The sequence below is a fragment of the Echeneis naucrates genome, chromosome 24 (assembly GCF_900963305.1).
Source record: "Echeneis naucrates chromosome 24, fEcheNa1.1, whole genome shotgun sequence".
Classification (NCBI taxonomy): Eukaryota; Metazoa; Chordata; class Actinopteri; order Carangiformes; family Echeneidae; genus Echeneis; species Echeneis naucrates.
The window spans coordinates 1,603,557-1,626,695 of record NC_042534.1 but is presented as its reverse complement, the minus strand read 5'-3'; the positions used below and the strand labels follow the sequence as shown (position 1 = coordinate 1,626,695).

At 48.8% G+C, this 23,139-nt stretch overlaps 1 protein-coding gene across 1 annotated transcript in view; it reads right to left on the bottom strand.

Moving 5' to 3' along the window:
* tiam2b (TIAM Rac1 associated GEF 2b) overlaps window positions 1-22,673 on the bottom strand; it is a 30,208-nt gene extending 7,535 nt beyond the window's left edge. Inside the window, exons 1-13 of the mRNA XM_029496766.1 lie at window positions 22,592-22,673; window positions 11,592-11,774; window positions 9,574-10,674; window positions 8,188-8,656; window positions 7,808-7,980; window positions 6,170-6,394; window positions 4,346-4,531; window positions 4,126-4,272; window positions 2,248-2,307; window positions 1,018-1,083; window positions 697-769; window positions 527-616; window positions 215-433 (exon numbers count right to left, since the gene is read on the bottom strand). Coding sequence (XP_029352626.1) covers window positions 215-433; window positions 527-616; window positions 697-769; window positions 1,018-1,083; window positions 2,248-2,307; window positions 4,126-4,272; window positions 4,346-4,531; window positions 6,170-6,394; window positions 7,808-7,980; window positions 8,188-8,656; window positions 9,574-10,668 — 2,803 coding nt within the window. The 5' untranslated portion in view covers window positions 10,669-10,674; window positions 11,592-11,774; window positions 22,592-22,673. The remainder of the gene's footprint in view (window positions 1-214; window positions 434-526; window positions 617-696; window positions 770-1,017; window positions 1,084-2,247; window positions 2,308-4,125; window positions 4,273-4,345; window positions 4,532-6,169; window positions 6,395-7,807; window positions 7,981-8,187; window positions 8,657-9,573; window positions 10,675-11,591; window positions 11,775-22,591) is intronic.
* Between the last annotated feature and the right edge of the window lie 466 nt (window positions 22,674-23,139).

Sequence of the window (23,139 nt, the reverse complement as noted above, 5' to 3'; positions counted from 1 at the left end):
GTGGACTGTGACCTTTGACCTTTAACCTATGACACTGTTCCTAATGAATTGACCGTTAGATAAAGAAATACTTAAACTTCACGCTCAACATCATCACTACTGACAACAAAGCTAATCTGAGACTGAAGCCTGGGCCTTCAGAATAAAAGCCTTCAAACCAAAACAACATTTTTTGGTAAATTTGAAAAAATCTTTTTCTAAATGCTTGTCAGACCTGGAGTCCAGATCTGGAGGCTCGGAGGCGGACAGGGGTCCACAGGGTCACCAGGTTCAGGCCACACGGCGGCGGCGGACTCACTGGGGTCATGTGACCCGTCTCTCCTCAGCAGCAGCTGCAGCTTCCTGTGGCTGAAGAGACTCTGCATCAGGTCCAGGTCCAGTCCGGATACGGCAGCCCCGTTCACAGTCAGGACCTCGTCTCCAGCCCTGAGGCCTGATGGGAAACAGAAACACACACACAGGTCAGGGTTTAGTCCGGCAGGAGGTCCGGACTGGGCCTGATCTCCTGGAGCATCAGATTCTGGACCTTCACGGGCCGACAGTCCCAGCGGGTCGACCTCGCTGACGTAGATGTGACTTTTCCCGCCTCCGTCCACGTGACCCGTCACTGCGAAACCTGCAGAGCCGACAGGAAATGGGTCAGTCTGCATGCTTTTTGTTTTGTTCTCAGTTTTTTTGGGAGGACGTTTCTCTCACCGAAGTCTTTGGCAGCGTCGGGTTGACAGACGTGCAGACAGAAAACGACTGAACCCTGAAGCTCCTCGCAGCCCTGGATGACACACGACACTTCATTTATTCTACTTATGAGAGCAAAAATTCAGCTGGACAGCTAAACACAACGGCCTAAATAAAGAAATTAAAGTCGAGTCAAAACACAACAAACATCTGAACATTAAATATGATCGGCAGAAAATTGATTTATCAATCTGTATTAATCATCATGATTATTTCTGCTCACTCAAATCAATAGCTGATCAGATCAGGCTGGTCCTTTAAAAGGTAAATCAGTGAACACACCTGTACAGCTGCAGGACGTCCTGTGGGGGGCGCTGCCTCCCTCTGTTTGGACATACAGTCCAGTCTCTGCAGGAGGACACACTGATTTTAATACAGTCTCTTATTTTTAATCCATCCAGCAGTCAAATCCAGAATTAATCTATTTTATCTATTTTTATTTTTTAAAAACAAGCTTTGATTCTTCGTTTAGTTTATTTATTTACATAAAATGACAAAAAAATATATATAAAGGAAGTCTGAGGAATGAAACTTTCTTGAATGCACCTTAATGATGAGTTTGTAATTTACTGGGAGGAAAGGAGGAAGACGAAAGGGTGAGGAAGAGGAGGAGGAGCAGCAGGACACAAAGTAGACGGATGAGGAGGCGGCATGTGGAGAGGAAGACAAGGAAGGAAGGAGGTTGAAAGAGGAGAGAAAAGGAGCCAAGGAAGGAGGAGAAGGTCACGAACCAGCAGGAGGGGGGGGCTGGGGGTCGAGTCATTTTCTGCCTCTAAAGACGGATTAACACTCAGGCGACAAAGGAATTCTGGGAGAATAAAAGGCTCCGGACCTTTTAATCCTCAGCCCCCCCAGCAGGGTCTCCAACATCTGTCCATCTGAACAAACTGCCTCCACACACTCTCATCTAACTTGTGCTTTTCGTGGAACAATTCCTCATCGAGACTTAAATTTCAACTGCTTAAACTCCTTCAACCGGAAATATAACAGCAATGCCAATGAAAATCTATTTACTTTTATTATTCTGCTGAATGTTTCGCTCACAAACTCACAAATTTCCCCTTTTTCTTTAGAACATGCTGCCTCAAACAAAAGAAATGGAGGGAAAATGTCTTTTGACCTTTTTTCTGTTCGCCTGTTTTACGTCATCTCTTTCACTCGTGAAATAAAAACACCAGGTTAATCACTCCGCTGTGTGTATCTGCAGCTCGTTCATGCATTTGATTGCGTTGTGTGTAATTTTTTGTGAAGACAGATCATTCTTGAATGTGTTCGCTCTGTTTGCTGTGTGTTCAGCTTCAGCATCAATAATAAAAACTTCTGCATCCTTCTTGCTCTTTTACCTTTTTCCTGCTGTGATTTTAATCTCATAATCACACAGGAAATTCATGCAAAACAAAGACGTAAAAACAAAAGTGATATTTCTTTAATGCTGACAAAAATGATTCCCTGTTTCTAAAGAAACACAAAAATGTGTGAACTCCGCCCCTGCAGCGAAAGTGGAGTCTGTACCTCAGAGCTGCAGACGGCGGCGTGGTGAGCAGACATGGTGGCGACTTTACTCCTGAAAACCTGAAACACACAGAGAGAGTCAGTGAAGTCATGACTCAGGACTAAACTAAAAATACCCCCAATGGGTTTATATTTAAACTTAATTAAAAACGATCTGTTGAAGAAAGAGAAAAAAAAAAAATCTGTTCCGGATTAAAACCGAAATTAGACCCGAGGAGTCATGGGAAGAAATGAAGGGGCTGAGCTGAAATTACAGGTTTGTGAAGTGGGAGCAGAAACCAGAGCGGAGGAGCTGCAGTCAGTCTGGAGTCTGAGGACCACCGACTGACAGTAAACACATCATCAACAGACCACACGGCAACACGTCCTCAACACACAAACTCCTGAAATGTTGCTTTCCTTTAACTTTGTATTTTTTCTTTTCACACGTTGGACTGAATCTGAGGTTTCTATTTTATCCTTCTTTGTGAAAGTCTCTAAAAGTCTGAGTCACAAAATCACCAATTCTGAATTTGAAAAAAGGTGGAATTGGTTTTTTCAAATGTGAAAATTTAGATTTGAATAATGAAATGTGTGAGAATGACACAGATTCGTCTTCATCAGGTCACCAAAACGCTGCATCACACACAGGTAATCATAATTTGCATGTTTTAACACCTAAAGTTTTATGTTGGGACACCCAAAGAAATAACTCGTCACATAAAATGTGATAAAATAGAATCATTTCTATTAATTACCGGATCTAAAATCATTAGAAGAGGAAATGAGAGCTGATCTGAGGCTGAGACACTGAAGAGGATGTGAACGGCTGAATTCATGCTGTAGCTCTGTCGGACTGTGACTCAGTTAACGACGCCAGCTGAAATACCAAAACTGTAAATGGGCACTAACGTTTAACCAGGACGGACGTGAGATCAAAAGCCCCGTCTGGTATTTGGAGCGAAGCTTTTTATGGTAACGAGCAGCGAGGAGGAGGCATGACTGTGTCGGTAACTCTCCCACAGAGACGACGCTTCGATTAACTCCACATGTCCTCCAGTGATGAGACGGATCAATCCGTCTCCCCGTTTAAACAGGACCCAGCTTTTGGATCCTCATCTCATTGGAATCTAATTGAGCGAACGGACTCACGGCAGGTCGAACGTTTCTCTGGATTGCTGCTGAAGAGGTCAAACAGGTTTTCCACCCCTGAAATATTCAGATGTAATAACCGGAAGCTAAAGATCATCAGCCATGATTCCTGATGCAGGTAACAAATTCATTTAATTCCCCTTCAAATCCACCAACTGCCCACAACGTCTGCAAAAAATAAGCTGCAGGAACATCAGGAGGCGGAGCTCATCGGAGGGATTTCCCACGACAGCAGACCGAATCCAAACCAGGGTGTCCACAAACAGACGGTCGAGCGTCAGCGACGAGATGAGCCGGTCTCACTCTATAAACCGTTCTTTCACTGTCAAAGCTCCGAGCCAACATAAACCTGCAGCTGACAGATTTATCCTCCTGCGGACTCTCCGAGTCCAAAAATAGCTCACTGTTTATCAAGAGGGGGCCTCCAGGAGCCGAGCATGATGGGAACGTCAGCTGGACGGCTCGATGGGCCGAGTTTACAAACGAGATGGGTTTTATCTGCGAGGGTGGAATCTGGAGAATGACAGATACACATCCAGAGTCGCTCCAAGCAGATCGTCTGAAGCAATGACCTGCAGCAGTTCATCCAATCAGGTGAAGGGATGGAAAAACAAATCATCGTCAAGTTCAAACTACTCAGAGAAATTCAGCGCTGAGCGCCTCCACCTGTCGGTGAAGTCAGCTCAGATCTGGATCACTTTGCCCCAAAAGCTCAGCAGAGTCAACAGCCAGGACACGGCGTGATACCTGCGACGACGAGTGACCGGACTCCCTGCTGCGCCTGTTCAGTCCATCCAGAGCCTTCAGGGAGGACGGCAGCCCCCTCCGCCGGCCGCTTCCTCCCGACAGGGAGCGACAACGCCGCCTCAACGTCACCTCGTCTCTGCTGCAGACCTGAGGAGGGGGAGCGCCGGCATTAGGGAGGAAACAGAAAGGTTACTTGTTTCTCTGATGGATGGTCTCTTACCAGGGCGTGGAAGGAGGACACGGAGAACACTCCTAGGCGTCCCAGCATGCTCTTGGAGGGCCGGCTTGCGACGGCGAGGAGGCTCTTGGGGTTGGGGAGCTCGCTGCCCTGAAGGCTGGACAGGTAGCACTTGAGCCTGAACAGATCCAGGTGCAGCTTCTCCAGGTTCTGCTCCCACTGCTTGATCTGAACAAGGCGACATCCAGAAACCATCAGCATGGTCAGTGAAGCTCACAGTTCATTTCATATTTTATTTCTCCACACAGAGCGACTGAAAGAGAGAGACCCAATCAGAGCAGGTCCGATTTCACAAAACCAAGATGGCCGACGCCCAGATCCCAAACTGGACGCCAATGACCTTCATATCTGGACACGCCCCTTTTCTCCTCTGACTGTCTCGTGTCTGTTGTTGGGACATTTTGTCCTTCAGTGTGTGATTATCACCAATCAGTCTAATCTAACCAAAGGAATTCCTCGTCCCTCCATCCTGTCTCCCCTTTCAGCTCTTTCCCACGCCACTACAAGTTCACACACGTAAACTCTAGATGAAAGTATCTGGACGTCTTTACGGCACCGTGAGCGAGCTTTAATAATTCACCGTCCTGGATCCACTCAGCTCTCGGCAGTAAACGTCTAATTGAATGTTGAGCAGAAAGATTAGCTTCTAATCTGCAGTCAGAGTTCAAACAGCAGCGCTGGGATCAGTTTCACAGCACAGAGATTAAGCAGCTGCTAAATGAGCCGTCCTCTCGTCTTCGTTTTTACTGTCAGCCATTAATCCCCCTTTTTATCTCCGTCCATGCTCAGCTGCAGAAATCTGATTTCTTTGTGTTTGATGGTTGTCTGGTTCAGCCTGTCAGTCACACAGTAGCCCCGCCCCCTAACCCCTCCCCTCCTTCCTCCAAATGGAGCATCATTTAATTCAGAAGACTAAACTAGAGACTGAGACCATAAACTCATCTGGAAAACGTTTACTGAGGAGGAGGAGGGACATTTTCCCATAGACTTCAACGCAGTCTGCTTTCTTTGGCTTCACACTCACGGTGTGTCTTCCTCTGGCTGATTGAGGATGAACTTTGTCTTGTCTTTGTTGTTTTTTGTTTTTTTTCCTCTCTCAACAGTCCGACTCTGCTGTTAGCGGGAAGCCGCCTGTTGTTGCAGGCTGCCCAAACATCTGGAAGAGATATTGAACTCGACTCCACGTGAGAGCGAGCGCGGACGATTTCGGCGCTCTGCAGCTGCCAGAACATCCTCCGGGCCGTTTGTTATGCAACGACGTCGGCCGTTACACACAAAGAGCTTCCTCTGGCCCTCCGAGCCGCCGACGCCACCAGCAGGAGGAGCGTTTCACCTGAGCTCAGAAAACTCACCGGACAGGCGCTGATGTCTCAGGAACAGAATGTCTCTCCATTTAACAGCTTATTATCTTCAACGGGCCAAAGAGAAACCACATTGAGATGAAAAGCTGCTTTTTGTTACTGCAAAGACTAAAGTGTGATGTTATCGATTCCAAAACCCAAAAGGGGAATAAAGAATGTGCAGATTTCACCGAAACGCTTCAGTTTAAAGTCTGGATTTCAGACTCAGCAGCCTGAATCACTGTTTTTCCTAAATGAAGGGGGATGTACTGCTTTAATGTCCTCCTCCTTCACTTCACATTTTATCTGAATGTTTTCATGACCGATTGGTTCTCCAACATTAACCAACAGGACTTTGAATGTTTCGCTGTGTCCAAAATGAGTTTTATCTCAGAAGTCGATCAGCGTAAACTGGAACGCTTTGCTCTGCGAATGATTCTAATCAGGTCACTCTGCCCACACCAACCTGGCTCTCCACAGCCTTCCTGTTCTTCTGCTCCTTGATGACGGACAGCTGCAGCTCGGCCATCTTCTTCATCTTCCCGTCCATGTCGATCTTGTGCAGCAGCGAGCGGCTCTGGCAGCGCAGCAGACGGAGCGTGTCCTCCTTCCCCTGACGCTTCGCCAGCAGGGAGGCGCTGGCCGAGTGGATCGCCGTAACCCAGTTCTCAAGGTCGGTCTGGTTGGTGGCCTGGAGAGAAACCAAGAGGAGAAAAATGGTTCATAACTGTGCAAACAAGACCAGATGGAAATTCCAGATTTGGTTTTTTATGGATTAAGTCCAAGTCGAGCAAATCGTTAAGATCAGTGAAGGCTTTTTCTCCAAGTTGTTTGATTCTGCAGGTCTAAACAATGAATGTCCATAAAGCTCCCGCCTGACGTTTCATTTTTAATGTTCCTGGATGTTGTTCAGTCAAAATTTGAGACTTTAACTTCTTTTGTCTCCAGATTTAAAGTGTTGGTTCATCCCGACAGTCACTGTTTCAGCTCCGTGTTTGGCCTCCACCAGCAGAGAGAAAGTTCACTTTGTCGTCGTTCATATTCTTCAGTTCTGAAGCTTTTCGTTCAACTTCAACTTCATTCGCTGTTGAAGATTTACGTGGTAAAATGTTCCACCAATGAATTTTACATCAGGCGTGAATGAGACAGCAGCGTCTTCGGTCTTCGGTGTGGAGCCAGTGAACCGGCAGCTTTTATCTCATGACACTAACAGGTGTTTCAGGATTCACCGGCTCACTGTCGGGCTTGTTGTCAGTAATTAGCCGGCTCCCATTAAAGGGCTTTCACACCCCCCCGCTCTATCTTCAGCCCCTTTCAGCTCCTGACAAAAGCTCCTTGACACCTTCAGGGATCCATGGAGACGTGACGGAGGCCGGCCGGCGTGTGATTTGTGTGTCTGTAAACACACTTCACAGCTGAGAGCAGTGAGAGTTTCCCCGGGGATGAGGGAGTGATTCTGAGCTCGTAAAAAAATCGAAGAGATAAGCGATCACGCCGTGACCTTTGACCCTCTCAAGTGCTGCTGCTTGCTGCCTGCAATGCAGCAGGTCGATTTACTCATCTGGTTTTTAGCTCCCGAGCGTCTTTCTTTTTCATTTAACTTGAGGAAAAGACGAGGAAGCAGATCCTGACAGAGCAGATATGGATCCAGCGTGTGACGCTGCTGCTCTCATCGCACCTTTTCCAGGATCCAAAACAGCCTCGTTTTCGTTTTATTATTGGAGAAATGGCCAAAAACTAAGGCAGTAAAAAGCTGTAATGGTGGTGGAAGGGGGGCGGGGGGGCGACCACAGCAGCTCAGCCACCACCAAGTAAAACAGATGCAGAGAAAATCCTGAAATGCATCGTGGGGCTGTTGTGCATGTTTGTGGTGATTCTGGTGGTTTCTGAGCTGGAGAGAAAAAACCCCACCAGGCTCTCCAACAGTGAGTCCCATTCATCGACGCTGAAATGACTGGGGGGGGGGCATCTGGTTCCAGAAACCACAGCAGCTTTGGCTCAGGACCACAGAAATTTACAAACACGAGACTCAGGTTTCATTCTGGCGTCTGTAAACGCCTCCCTGAGGTGCGTTCAGGGACCGACGGCCGAGCGGCTCTCTCACCTGGAACAGGTAGACGTCTCCGTACGAGTTGCTCAGACAGAAGACGTGCTCCTTCTTGGGATGTTCGGGGACGGCCTGGACGATGCTGTCGTCGGCCAGCAGGGCGTAACGAGGAGAGAGCTCCTGTTCGCCGCCGCTTCTCCCGTACGTCTCATAAAACAGCATGGAGCAGCCTGAGGGGGGCAGAGGGGCAAACCAAAGGAACATTATTTCAGATCAAATCCGCGACACGTTTTATTTCTCTCTGAACTCTCTCTTCTTTATGTAAAGCACATTGAATGTCATTTGTGTGTGAAATTAAATAATTTAAGAAATAGAATAAACAATGAAATGAAATGAACTTGGCGTGGACCTGCAGGATTTCAGCTGACGTGTCTCACCTTTCAGAGTGACCCAGTACTGTTTCCACTTGCGGCGGCCGACCAGCTCCAGCTTCCCGTCCTTACTGACGGTGATGAGGGCTTTGAAGGAGAGCCATCCGGCCCGGCGCACCACACCCTGCTCCTTCTCAAACAGGACGTCCAGCTGCTCCCCTCCGCCCAGCTCCAGCTCCCCGTCCATCTCCTCCTCCCCCTCCTCCTCTTCCTCCTCCTCCTCGTCTTCCTCTCCGTCCCCCTCCGAAGGTTCGGTCCGCTCGGCCGCGCTGCTGCAGCCCGTCTCCAGCTCCTGCATGAAGTTCTCGTAGATGTTCTGCCGCTGGGCGTCGCTGCTCTGGTTCAGGCTCCTGGAGGAGCCGCGGTGGAGCGGAGGGAACTGGGTCTGGTTCAGAGCGTGGAGAGGATTGGAGGCCCAGAGGGGCCCACAGCCGACCGGCCCGGAGCTCAGCCCGGTGTCGCTGCCATACGGCTCCTGAGGAGAAACCACACAGAAAAGGTTTAAATAATTAGCTGTTTTCATCGACTCACAGACCCACAGGACTGTAAACAGCTCCAATTCACTCCAATCTGGTTTTTGTTGGTATTTATTTGTTTGGTAAATTTGCTGTTTATAGAGCGAAGTGTGTTTATGAGTTACTTTCACCACTTCCCCCTTCATTACAGATAATTGGTGGTAATCGGGAACAATTCAGGTGAAACGTTTGAGGGCCTGTGTGGAATAAAAAAAGATTTGTACCACAGAGTCACAAAGATCGGATGTTTGGCAGAAACTACTGGACAGCTGACGGCTTTAAACGGTATCTGTCTGTGTCCAGATCTGAAGTTATGCCTTCTTATGGAGAAGATCTGTGAAAGCGTCAAACTGAGCAGAAGGAAATTCAAACTCTCAGTTTTCTAATGTTTTATAAACAACGTGATTAAAAAACTCAGCGTTGGTTTGGTATGAAAGCTCAGCCTGTGAAAACACTGATGAAAACTTAATTTTACACACAGACGAGAAGCTGACAGCAAATAATATAAAATGTCGTCGCGCTTCGCTCCAGGTCTGAGTCCAGTTCCCGTTCCTATTTACAGCAGACAGGAAGTGACCTAATCCCACTGAACGTCAACAGGAAGCGCCGTTTAGCCGAGCCAAAGCTCACAAACAGTGAAACCAAACCGTCAGATTATTGACGTTTGTTATGGAAAACATGACGATGATCTCTGGAATCAGAATGTGTATTAATGATATAAAAAATAAATAAAAATCACATGAACTGAACAACCATTTTGTCCTGAATCTTATATCACATGAAAGTCAAAAAGCTGAATATTTTTTCATTTTAATGGAATTTTTGACAAATTATTTCTGTCACAGTTTCTCAGTTTGATGTGATTGCTGTTTCTCACCTGGATCCTTCTCTTCTTCCTGCTCAGACTTCCTGTCCAGTCGCTCAGCCGTCTGATTCGACTTTTCAGGAAGTCCTTGCGGCCGTTTCCTGCGGCGGGGGCGGCGCCGACGAGCTCGGCCCTGCGGCAGGGCAGCGTCAGGGAGGAGAACCGCTGCTCCACGCCTCCACCTGCCACTTCCTCCTCCTGGATGACGTCATCCAGCAGCGCCGAGGAGGAGGAGGCGGCCCGGTGCTGCGGCTCCGGCGCCGTAGGGAAGGCGGGAAGCGCGTTGTGGCCGGTGTAAACCCCGTCCAGCGACGCAGCGGAGGAGGAGATCAGGCTGAAGTCTCTGAGGTCCGGCTGCAGGATCACAGAGTCCCCGATGCCGCTGTCCTCCGTCCGGCCCGAGGAGCAGGTGTTGTAACCTGCGCCGCTCTGTGCGGCAGGGAAGAGGAGGGTGGAGTTAAATCCGGGTGAAAGGTCGTCCACCTGAGCTGAGAACACGGTGCTGTAGCCGCCGCCGCTCGTGGCCGTCCCCTCTGTGCGGGTGGAGGAGTAGGTGGTGTATCCGCTGCTGTTGTCCGCGCTCTGGCCGCAGACGAACACGTTGTCCACCAGCTCGGCCCCGGGGCCCCATGGCGAGTCGTACCAGGAGCCATCAGAGCTGAGCGAGCTGCCCTTACTGGTGCGCAGCGAGGGTTCCTGGACCGGAGCGGCGGGGGCCGTGGTGGTGATGGCGGGGAGTCCGGTTAACCCCTGCGGCTCCACGGGGACGCCCCGGCTGTTGGTGAACTCCACCCTCATGCTGCCGTCTTTGCTGAGCAGCACTTTGGGGCTGCCGCCGCTCTGCAGGGCCGTCCGCTCGCCACAGACGCCGTTATTCCCCCTGCAGTCGCCTCTGTACCTCTGAGGAGAGCCGGCGCTCAGCCTGGAGCCTCCTCTGGCCGCTCTGGGCTCATAATGCCAGGAGGAGTTCCTCCCCCGGCTCCTGCAGCCGCCCTGGCCGCTCCTCCACCAGCTGCGAGCCGAGGGCGCCTCCTCCTTCCTGGAGGGGAACCTGAGCGAGGGCTTGGCAGGAGAGACGAAGCTGCTGTGACTGTCTGTGTTTCCCATCACAACCTGGAGGAGGATCAAGGAGGATGAGTTCATGAGCACGAGACAGACGCTGCCGTTTCTGCCAGTTCATGTGATCTGAGAAACGTCGGAGAACTGCTGATATCTGCAAACTGAAGGACCTTATTGGGTCAAATGGCCTGCTAACAAATCAGCTTATCTGGAATCCAACTGGAAACAAGAACTCAACATCCTGTCGGTCCAGATTCAGCACAAAGCCAACGTGAGGTCTGACGACACGCTTCATGGACTCAGCTTGACTTTTACGCCGATGCGAGGGGAAACTCGTCATCGTGCTCCGGACGAAAACACAACAGCTTCTGCGTTTCACGTCTGCAGATCCAACGCCACGAAAACATTTCAATCCCGGCGGCCAAATTTCCAATTTCATGCTTAATTTTAATTGTTTGGGATTCATAAGATGAACAAACATGGATCCTGAGGGGCCCCTGAGAGTCTGAGGGCCCCGTTGATCCAGTTGGTTGATGCAGCCTTCATGACGGATCAGCTATAAATGATCTAACTGCGATTTACTTCTGAAGGTTCATCTCTTTATATCTTTTCTTTGGAGATCTCGAAGCAAAAGCTCCATTTTTGGAAATTACTGCACAAATAATGTTCAAGTTGGTTTCATATCTTTACTCAACAGGCACTTTTATGATGACTGAAGACTTCAGAAGTTCAAATCTCTTCCTGCTCTTTAAACTGACATTTAAGAAGACTTTAGTCGGAAATGAAAATTAAAACAAACAAACTGTGGGTGAATGAATGAAAGCGAATCAGCAGAATAAAAAAGCTGAGCAGATATGAACTCCAAAACAGACAGCTGATAGAAACTTGACCAACAAACATTCCCAACAATGAAAAGAAAAGTTAGATTTGAACGGACCAAAGTGGACGGAGGGAATAAAAAAGAGTTTCACCTTTTTGTCTTTTCGTCTTCAGAAACAGGAACTCAGCGGCTCCTTCATGCTCCGTCCTGCTGCCTCCGCTCTCTCTCTCCACGACTGAAGCTCTCTCTGTCGCCTCCAGCTGCTCCCTCTCTCTCTCTCTCTCTAAATGTTTGTCTATGTCGCTCGCCCCCTTTCTTCACACCGGCTCATCTGCTGGAGAACAGAGGGAGGGAGGGGCTTCATGAGCTTCGGCACACAGACTTTCCTTTTGCACCCCCCTCCCCATCTCTCCCCCTAAACTCTCTTCCATGACGTCTCTGCTGAGCGTTTTTCTTTTTTCTAAAACCAGACCTCACTCCGTCTTCTGTTTATTTTGGTTTTCAGGAATTCTGAACAATTTTCTCCTCATTTTCTTTTATGTCTTCTCTCTCTCTCTCTCTCTCTCTCTGCTTTATGATTTTATTATTTTCTTAAATCCAGCATCGATCTGGGACCAGCAGCTCAAAGTTATCAGACCGGAGATATTTATAGAAACTCTGTTCGGTTCCAGGTTTTTGGGGTTTGGTCCTCCAAGTGGAGACGACTTTCACCGTCAGCTAATCTGATAATGTGACGTGAAAGAGGAAAGGAAGGAGGAGAAAGTGAAAGGAAACAAAAATCCACGAAGCTGTGAGAAGTTTGAGCCCAAACATTCACCGTTCTGAACCGAGTCCAAGAAAAGACTGAAAAGAAACCTGCATGCACATCAGACCTGAGGGAGGCGACTCCTGTCGTCAGAACTCCTTCGATGGCTGTGTGACCAAATAACGGCTCAGTGAGTCAAAGTGAAGTCGGTTCCTGTCCTGGTTCAGTTTCCGGGACTTTCCATCAACTAAAATCTTTCTTCCTGGCTGGTTCACTCTCCAGGAGCACAGAAAACTCCGCGGCCGCCTGAACGCCACTGCTCATTTCCTGAGCCAATCGTGGGGAGGTCAAAGGTCACAGCGGACTGGAGGTTCAATGTTCCCTGATAGAGAACTCAGGCAGGGCGACGCCTTTCCTGTCCCTCGAAGGAAGGAGTGGAGGAGGGGAGGAAGAAGGCGGCAACACAATGCACCGCTGACCCCCAAACGCATCGCCGACCTCCGACCAGATTCCCTGAAACAAGATGGCAAAACCTCGACAGCTGGATCTCCCCGACGTCGCCGAGGAAGCTGCAGGAGACGATTCAACAGGCGGCTCCACAAAACGAATCACATCAGGAATCTGGACCGACGAAAATCTGCTTCTTTTTCTGAGAAAGCTGAACTGTGAGCAACAGGCCGCTGTCTCCCCCCGTCTCCCCCCGGCCTCCCCCCCCCCGTCTCCCCTCTGCCTCCCCCCCCGGCCTCCCCTATGTCTCCCTCCTGTCTCCCCCCGTCTCCCCCCGGCCTTCCCCCCCTGTCTCCCCCCCGTCTCCCCCCCGTCTCCCCCCGGCCTTCCCCCCCTGTCTCCCCCCTGTCTCCCCCCATCTCCCCCCGGCCTTCCCCCCCTGTCTCCCCTCTGTCTCCCCTCTGCCTCCCCCCTGCCTTCCCCCATGTCCCCCCCGTCTCCCTCCTGCCTCCCCCCGTCTCCCCTCTGCCTCCCCCCGTCTCCCCTCTGCCTCCCCCCTGCCTTCCCCCATGTCCCCCCCGTCTCCCTCCTGCCTCCCCCCCTGGCCTCCCCTCTGTCTCCCTCCTGTCTCCCCCCATCTCCCCCCCAGGCTGGTGCCTTTCTGTGCCTCGGAGCTCAGACGTTCAGCTCTGAAAGAACAAAGTCTGCTGTCCACTTTTGTCTCCTCGTCTTCGTCCTATTGGCCATCTGCCGGCTCACAGGACGCCTCCAACACGGGCGACCTCTCGTATTCTTCGCACACAAAGACCCCCCCATCGCCCCCCCAGGCAGGCGTGAGGCCGACATATTGAAGGAATTCATCAGTTTGGTTTTGAAAAGAATCTGATTAAAGTGCAGACGAACTTCTCTGAGCTTGTATGGAGGAATGGCACCTGTCAGACGGACCTGACGGAGTGAGGAGGCGTTCACTGAACGCCAATAAACAAAAACAAAAAAAAAAAAGAAATACATCAAGTACAAATTATTTAAATAATTAAAATCAGCGAAGAACAAACAAGAAAAAATATAAACTTTCGGTTTAAAATCGCTCGTCAGGTTAATTTTTATCCTCCGCTCTTTGTGGCGGAGCTTTTGTCTTGAGGCTGAGTGGACGCAGGAAACAGGAAGTCCAGATCATCCATAAATGGCAGGAAACTACAACACCTCCTGCAGCCGCAGATACACAAACACACACATTTCTATATTGTTATTCCTTATCTAGAATCCTGCCGCAGAGCTCTGCGCTGGATATTACAGATGATTCATTACATCATTATCCTCCTGAAAAATCAATCTTTTCTCATCGCACTTTCCCAGAATGCAATGCAACACTTCGAGACTCTAAAATGAGCTCAGTCTCTGAACAGGAAACTCCGTCTCTGCTTCCTGCCGATCAAATAACCGTCCAGAACCTCCGTCCACCTCCGAACAGGTCCAGATGACGCACTCGCACAAAAATCTTGCTAATTGTGTTACAATATAATCTAATATAGTGTTTTTTAGCTCCGCCCTGACAGTTTCAACAGAGCTGAACTGGAGCTGCAGACACTCCGTCAGGTCAACGGGTGCAGCGTCACAGTCACGACCTAAAACGACGGAGCGGAGCGCGAGAGGGCAGGTCGGTAAATTCAGACCTGCGACAAAGGTCAAAGGTCAGAATCTGCACGTGTTTGTGTTTTACTCGATCATGACAAACTTTCTGGAGCGGATGTCGCCGTGCGTTTGCTCATTTGCAGATTCGCTTTAATGGCAGCTGAGGAGCCGTGTTCTGGTGCGTCAGCGATAAGAAACATTTCTTGCTCTGCTCGTTTCCCCTCGGACACACGACCCGATTTGCAGACTCAGTTTTCCTTCTTGTTCTCTTTGGGATTAATTGTGCGGCTCGATGGGGGAGGGGGCCGTGTTGTGCTTCTGCAGGGAGACGCCAAGTAGAAAAGTAAGCGCTCCTCCTCCTCCCCATGAGAACGCAGCGCTTCAACACGAGGAGGGAGGGGGCCGCCCCTTTCTCTGCATCAGAGGAAGTGTGCCTGGGCCTGGGGGTGGGGGGTGGGGGTCTGTTTCCTGTCCCAGCTGACTGGGGTCCTTGTCCTGGCACTGTGGGCAGACGGGTGGGGCCCCCACACTCAGGTGGGGCCGAGTGTTGGGTTTGGTGTGGCCCCTGCAGCTGCTTCCTCCTCTGGAGAGCCTCAAACATCCAGAGGGGAGAGTGTGAGGGCGGGGGGCGGGGGGGGGGCATTTACAGAGGCTCTGGTCCTGGTCCTGAGGATCTGGTCTCAGGGGCCCAACACAGATCCACTATGAGGCGTGAGTTAGAGAAACACTCAGTGACCCCCCCCGCTGCAGAAATCTGAGCTCTTATTAAAGAATGAGCTGATTTCATGATGTCTCTGCAGCCGGGGGGCCGGGGGGCCGGGGGGCCGGACTGCGGACCCTCAGACAACCTTCTGTCGCTCAAACCAAACCACGTCTGACCTGCAACCAGATCTAATTAGTCTCCGTTTAGCTCGGCCTCACCGACACCAGCAAACATTTCATTTAATTTAGTCCAGATTAGAGCGAAGACAATCGATGGCACGCAGCAGATGATGGTGGTGGGGGAGAGTTTTCTGCTGAAGATTCACGGCCCAACAAACAAAACATCCAACACCACGTTGATTTACCTGCCAAATGTAACAAATCTTTTCTTAAATGTAGTTTGAACGGGATTTTGAAAGAACTGGATTCAGAAAAACTACAGAGATTCTTAAATGAACCTTAAATTGTTTTAGTTTCTACTTCTTTATGAGCAACTTCACAGTTTCTGTCAGAGAAAATGAAGAAATCTGTGTTTGATGATGAAACAGAACATTAAAATGAAACTATCTGGCTTCAGTGTTTTTTTTGTCACTTCTTAAACTGGACAACTGTGAACTTGTTGGTGACTGAAGTGTGAGAGTTGAATGGAAGATCGTCCTCCTTTGTCCCGGAGAGAGACTCTGACAAAGCAGAGACGAGCGCCCGGCGTCCGTCCTTTCATTCGGCCCCAGATGCTGCCGCGGGGCCCCGTGGCCCCCGAGCATCCATCAAAACACAAGAGTCACTGTCAGAGCAGAGGACACTGCTGATCTGTCCAAAATGAAACAACTCCAAACTGCAGCCTTTTTCTTCAGCTCCCATAAGAAACCACATCTAAACAAACCCCGACTCCGTGATTCATCCGGGCTGTTTAGATTTCACTGAAATGTTCCTCACTAAGAATTAGATAAAGATCGTGGTCGTGGTTACAAGAGAGCAACTTTCAACGTCTTCCAGAAACCCAAACTGTTCAACTGCTGTCCATCATCAGAGACGCTGAGACTCGTCCTGCAGCATCTGTGATTTCTTTACAGCTAAATGAGTCAGAGGACCGACAACAACAACAACAACAACAACCTTAAACACACAGACGGTCCTGAACGGGTGATTCTGGGAAAACAAACCTTCCATTAAACCAACATGTGCTGCGATAACGCTCAAAGGAAGCAGCAGACTGCGAGGAGACGAGCGACAAACAGAATAATGACGTCGGTCACAGAAACTTCGGAGGGTAAAAGGAGCCATGTGTTGGCAGCGCAGCTCGACGGAGTCCAGACGGAGCCAAGGGGCCGAGATGTGCCGGGAATAACCCTCCCCCAGAGGAGGAACCGCTGAAGGCCGTTTTACCTGCCAGTTCGTTCAGACTTCAGATTTATTCAGACCTGTTTAAACCCGCACGCACACACACACACACACACGAGCAGGGTTTGGTGGTTAACCTAAAACTTTGGCCAACGGCGGAGTAAACAGAGCAGCTCAAACAAACAGACTTCATGTGTTACAAATTTCAAATCTGGCTCTGGATCTGGAGAAACTGAGTGGCGACAAACATGCTGCATCATCATTTGTCCTTTGATACCTTCACGCAGACCGGTTCTATCATTAGTGTTGGAGATGACATCGCTGATGTTCGGCATTAGTCGGGTTTTGTTAGTAACAACAATGTCAACAATTCCGTCTCATTTTGGAAGATTTAAGCTTAAAGCCACCAAAATATCAACGCCAGCTGCGGTTTTCCTTTCACAGGTGCATGCTGGGACTTGCAGGATGTTTGATCTGTGTCTTTATTCGTGTTGCACTCTTCTTCATTGTTGCTCATTGTGCTGACATGAGTTCAGTTGTGTATTCTGAGGCTGCTGCTGTTTTTCCAACAGGCAGCAAAGTGCCCGTCCAGACGGCAGAGTTTGGTTTGTGGTTCACGCCCAAAATCTGCCTCTCGCATTGTTTCACTGGAGCTGTGACGTACATCTTTTCTTTTTTTTTTTTTTAAACCTAACCTTTCCTCTGAGGCCAGACCTTTCTGCTTCAGAACTGTAACACAAGAAACACAACTCTTTGTGTCCAATCCAAATCACATTTCATTTTGTTTCATGAGAACAATGTTTCCTTTGTTACCCTGAAAAAGCGGATTAAAGATCAGCTGTAAACAAGCCGCGGGTCCTGAGAAAGCCCCGGCGGACTCTGGACCTGCAGCCGCTGAGCTCCAGAGGAATGTCCGAGCTTTTACAGCGAAGCCGCTGAGGTGAACGAAGCTTTACAAACACAAACTGTGCGGCCGAAAACTGTGTTTTCAGTGTGTTTTGTGGGCAGAGTCGTGGAAATGATCCTGATCTGACAGAGCAGCCAGACCGGCACTGACAAAACATCTCTGACACCGACCGACACCAAAGACGGTTCAGGAATTCTGCTGAGCCCACCGGATCACACAGCTCCTGGATCAGACAGGTAGGTCCAAAGCTGCGAGGCCGGGTCAGATGAGATGAGGCGAGTTCACACCAACACGTGAACCGAATCAGTTCTGAAGATGATTTTTCAGCCTCATCGGTTCGTAAATCAAAACACAAAAAACAAAAACTGACAGTTTAACTTTCCTTTCAGCTGATCCAACACTGGAGACAAACTGCAGCAACATCTGGCTGCTGAAGCAGGAATTTCCCACCCTGGGTGTAAACAACTTAACGTCACACACACACACACACACACACACACACTTCCTCTGAGACATTTGATGCAGACACTTCCAGAGGGGTCAAACATCCCGTCACGCACTTCCTGTCCTGCTGTCACTGGACTGACACTTTTTATTCCCCCGACAGTGAAAACCATTTCTAAACGTGACGAACACATCTGGAACGGAGTCACACCTGTTTTAAGTCATCATCATCATTTTGGCTGTTCCAGCATCAACTCAACGTCTTATATAAGAGCAGCACCACAGAACGCCAAGAGGGCGAGAGCCACTTGAAACCACAGCGCTCTCTCTCTCTTCTGTTACACAACAGCTGGAGAAAGTGAGGCTGGAAAACGATGATGAGTGACGTGAGGAACAAGAGGAGGGTCACACAGGAAGAACCCGAGGAAATGAAATGAGCATCGTGTCGTATGAAAGACCTGAAACTGGAGACTGAGACCATAAACTCATCAGGAAAACATTTACTGAGCTAATAAATCAGGGACACTTTCCCATAAACTTCAATACAATCTCCTTACAGCTCTTCACTTTTGGCTTCACTTTACAACCAGAGTTTATAACCATCTTTATAATCAGTCTATTGTGGCTTCACAGTTAAAGCTTGAAAATCACTCCAGAAAATAAAAATTCCTTCAAAGTAAAAGTCTTCAGCTGCAAAGGTTTTATTGTGAAGAATCTTTTTGCAAAAGGCAGAACGGACTTCCTGTCGTCTGTGTTTGAACAGGATGAAGGGACGCTCTGCAGTTTCCTGGTGAGCCGGCCTGAACCAAACTGAGTCCAGAACCAGACGAGCAACAATGGAAAAAGCCATGGAAACCAAAAGCAACACATCAGGAGTGATTTTCCCTGAAGAACCGAAGCTGGAGGGACGGACGGAGATCCGGGATGTAACCGGAAATGTGTTTTCCAATCCGAGCAAATCCACTTTAACAGACGGCCGCAAAAAAATGTTATTAAAATGAGGAAGAAATGAAGAAAAAGTGTAAAACAGAGAGAGAAACATTTCTTCAGGTTCACATTCACGTGAAAATGAAAACAAAATGATGGCTCAGAAACAAAACAGCCGGGGGGCGAGCGAGAGAGAGAGAGAAGGGGGGCATTATTATGGGAGTAATTGGAAGCAGCTGCTGGAGGAAACACGGATCCTGGTTGGTTGTTGGTCGGTTTGGAAGCTGCTCTGAAAACAGCAGGATGACGTAACTCAGCCTGCACAACTACACAACACAACACAACACAACACACAGACGACACATCCAGATCAAACAGATTATTAATGGTGAATATCTGACATCGTTATTGTCTTCGTGTTTAGATTAGTAGTTCTGAACGTGGAGCTGTGGGAGACGGCATCTTTAAAGATAATGTTGCTTTTGGCCAAAACTCAAACCAGATTTTTGTTTTTTTGTTTTTTTTTTTTTGGAGGGAAAAGGAGCCGAGTCAGCTTCGATCAGCTCCTGTTTGCAGTTAACCATCACTGGAATATTACGATACCAAGGAAAAAATAAAGCCTCTGCTCTGATGTGAAGCAGGTTGGCGTCCGTGCATTTGATCCGCACATGGAGAAGAAATTATAAAATCACGTCAGATTAGACTGATTTGGAAGTAAACTTCAGAGAAAGTGGAGGAAGAGGAGACTCGAGTTTCTTTTTATGTCCAACATGCAGCCAAACGTCCACGACTGACATCTGTATTAGACGATCCTCGGCCTCCAGATTTACATCCGCTGTCATCACTTAACGGCACCAGAGCGGCCTCTGCGGTTCCCCCGACGTTTCATGGTCACGTCGAGCTTTTTCCACCGCTGTCTGCAGAATGAGAAAGCCCCTCGCCCAACAGGCTAACCGAAGCCTCTCAGGCCGCTGCTGCAGACGGATGACTCCTGAAATTACCGCTGCAGGCAGCAAATAAAGCTCATTATCAGAGCGCTGAGTCATCGAAGCAAGACGGATGAGAGCGTGTTTTTATTTTCTCTCTTTTATTCACATGCAGCGGGAAATGGAAGAATTACAGAATGATAATTGCATCTTGCTACATTTTGTTTTCCTCTTTCTGCGACAAACGTGCTTCATAGAAAACAAATAAACGTTCATTTTCACCTGAACTGAAAAAAAGTCAACTTTGAAATTAGTCTTAAATTCAGCTGCCTGAAGCTCAGCTGTGTCCACAACGACACCGGCCAAACCACAAAGCGTGTGTGTGCCTGTGTGTGTGTCCACACACACACTTTTGCCAAGAACAGTGCTGGCCTTGTTAAACTCAGGTTAAGGTTTGCTGGTCGGCACTTCCTGTGTTGATGTTGAGGATGGTTGAGCTCAAAGAGGCTTTAATTCACCTGCACGTGAGTGTGTGTGTGTGTGTGTGTGTGTTTGATCTTAAAAGATGAATATTCCATTTTCTTCTATTTCTGCTGGCAGGAAATGTTCTTCTCCCAACAACAGAGCTGCTTTAAGCTCCCGCCTGCAGCAGAGCGCCAGTAAAAGTGTGAAACGGTGAAAACGTGTTCTGCTGAGTCAGATCCATCAGTTCGTCACCTGAACACAGTCACTTCTTCTTCTGCTGCTGTTTGATGCTGCGTGCTGACCTCCACAGAGAGTCAGACTGTTTTCAGCTGAGTGAGTTTCAATTCTGACACAGATCAGTTGGAGAGGAAACAAGTTTCAGGTCGATTCAGATCGTCACAAGATAAATGAACAGACTGAAGACGGCCATCGTGACGAGGCAGTTATCAGCTTCAGTCAAAGTTCTCAGTTTCCATCTGAAGCGTGGACACAAAACAGAAGCGGACAGAACAGGCCTGCGGTGCAAACCGACTCATTAACAGTCAGCAGACGTTAATGAGCCGCTGAGGATTCACCAACGAGCTGTTTGACTCCGAGGTGACATATGGAGAGCCGGAGCGTCACGCTCACAGAGGCCCTGAACAAAGAGCTCACAGTCGGTGTTGGTCTGACACATGTTTCCGTTATTGATCCCTCCGGTCTCCGAGGGGAAACCACGCGGTGTGATTGGTGCCGTTTTTCTGATGTTGGTTCGATGTCACTTCATCTGTTTTATCTCCTGAACAATCAGAACAAAAAAGGTTTCTTAGAAAAGCGTCAGAGTTGACTTTTATTTTATCCTGGCAGAGTCTCTGTGCCCCCCCGGGGGGGTAAACTGTGGGAGGAGTCCCGTCACTATCTGGTCCAGGTTTTAGAGCTTTCTGAGGTGGTTCATGTTGTCCGACCAACCAAGTTTGTGTGTGTGTGTCGACGACTGAAAACCAAACAGACTGCTGCTGGACTTCACTCTTCACAACGACAACAGCGTTCGTTTCACCACACAAACAGTTCTGAATGTTCCTTCTGGGAAAGTTTAAGTGAGGAATCTGCATGTTGATCATGATGGGACCAGATCAGGCTGGATCGGGTCCTGACAAAGACTCAGCTCTGGACCTTTCTGAGGTGATCCTGCAGAGAGACGTCAGTCTGGCTTCAGGTTTTCCCTCAATGTTTATGTATCCTGGAGCTAATTCTGTCAAAACACTCCAGTGTGTTACAACAATAACATGACTGTGGGCTTCCAGCTGAAGGCAGGTTTCCTGGACACAGACGAGCAGTGTTTGACCTGCCGGGGTGGGAGGGGCCGCCCAACCGCCACCGCCACCGCATCAACCCCTGAGCTGCTCATCTTACAACACCAACAACCAGGTTAAACCGCGTCCTCACGCCGAGGAGAACCCGGCCTCAGGATTTGTTTACCGTTTCGGCTGCTTTGCATTCTTGACTCCGCAGCAGCAGGTGCTGCTTTCTGATTGGTCAGCGGTGCTGAAGGTAACCATAGCAACAGATGAGAACCTCACCAAAACACGGGGGACGATTGAAACAGCGTCTGTCAGGTATCATCATGGACGCCTCTGTGCAGACCTTCCAGGAGTTTCTCGTGTGGTGAAGAAACTATTTTATATTTTAGACAAATAACTCAGGAATGAATGTTCAGGTGTCCTCATACTTTTGGCCACCGTGTGACACCACAACAACGAAACCTGTGTGTGTGTGTGTGTGTTGGGGTTCAGGTCTTGAACTCATATCCCTGGAGGTTTGAGGGGCTCTGCAGGTCACCACTTAGCTTTAATGTGCCTGCTCTTTGCTCAGCCACACACACACACACACACAACAAAGACACAACAGGGGCTGACTGTGGATTATTTAACAGGGCTTCCCCTAATAGAGACACAGCTGCCCAGATTCTTGCTGTGAAATTCGGGGAAACATCCTGTGAAGTAACTCTGGACAGAAAATTAAAAGACCAGTCTGTGGCTGCGCGCACACACACACACACACACACACACACACACACACACACACACACACACACACACACTAAACAGAAGAGAATGAAGAACAGCAGAGGAGTAAGAATCCATCTGACGTCGTGCTGTCACCTACGAGGACGTTAATCATTTTCCCAAAATGGAAATTCACCACCTTGAACATCATTTTGATAAAAATCAAAGGTCTCATCCTGACTGCAGGTCAAATTTCAATTAGGGCCCCAAAAGTAGTTGGTCCGGCCCTGCTGGTCAAAATAAAGCAGCTTCTCTGTTCATTTCAATGCAACACAGAAGACCCAGACTGCTGTCCACCGTCCTCATCATCATCATGTGACCCAGAGGAGGACACACTAAGAAGCAAACGCTGCGTTCAGGAGCTCACGTTCTTTTGGGCACTGAAGGAGAACATGTCATCCTTCTGTTCAGTTACATAATCAGCCAGTCTGCCAGCACAGCAGCCGACGGACAGAAACAAGAAAATACAGGAAGGAGTACAATTACCACACAGCACAGACTGACACACACTTTCACACCACAAAACCACAAAACACTTCCAAAAAGCAGCAGAGTGAGAGTCAGACTCACCTACAGACGGAACAGCCCTCGTCTGCCGTGTTGTCCTCTGCAGCTGCAGCTCGTGGAGTTAAATGTGAGTCTCATGTTTCCGTCCTGACAGCAGGAGGGTGGGTCCATCAGCTGGACCAGGACCAGGATCCAGTAAACCACACCTCAGTGTCAGAGTACATTTACACAGCTAGTTTTCTGATTCATGTATACATTTTAAACTGCACTGATTTATTTAGAGAGTCACGTTTTTCCTCCAAGTTTACAAGGTGCAGAAGTTTGAACGAGTACTTTTCCTACAAAGTTGTATACACATTTCTGGCTGCAGAGACTCTGGACCACATCAATAACTTTAATAAATCCTTTCTATAATTATCTGTTTCTTGCTGCTGGTTCGAGGCCTCACAGCCTGCTGTTGCCCCCTGGCTGCTGAGTCGGGGCAAACCTGAAGGACCACCCGCCTCCGCGGTCTGGACTCACCTGGTGCAGGTCCTCAAATCCCCTCAGCCGCTTTTAGAAACCTGGAAAAAACTGCACCAATACTCAACACCGGGATTCAAACCAGCAAC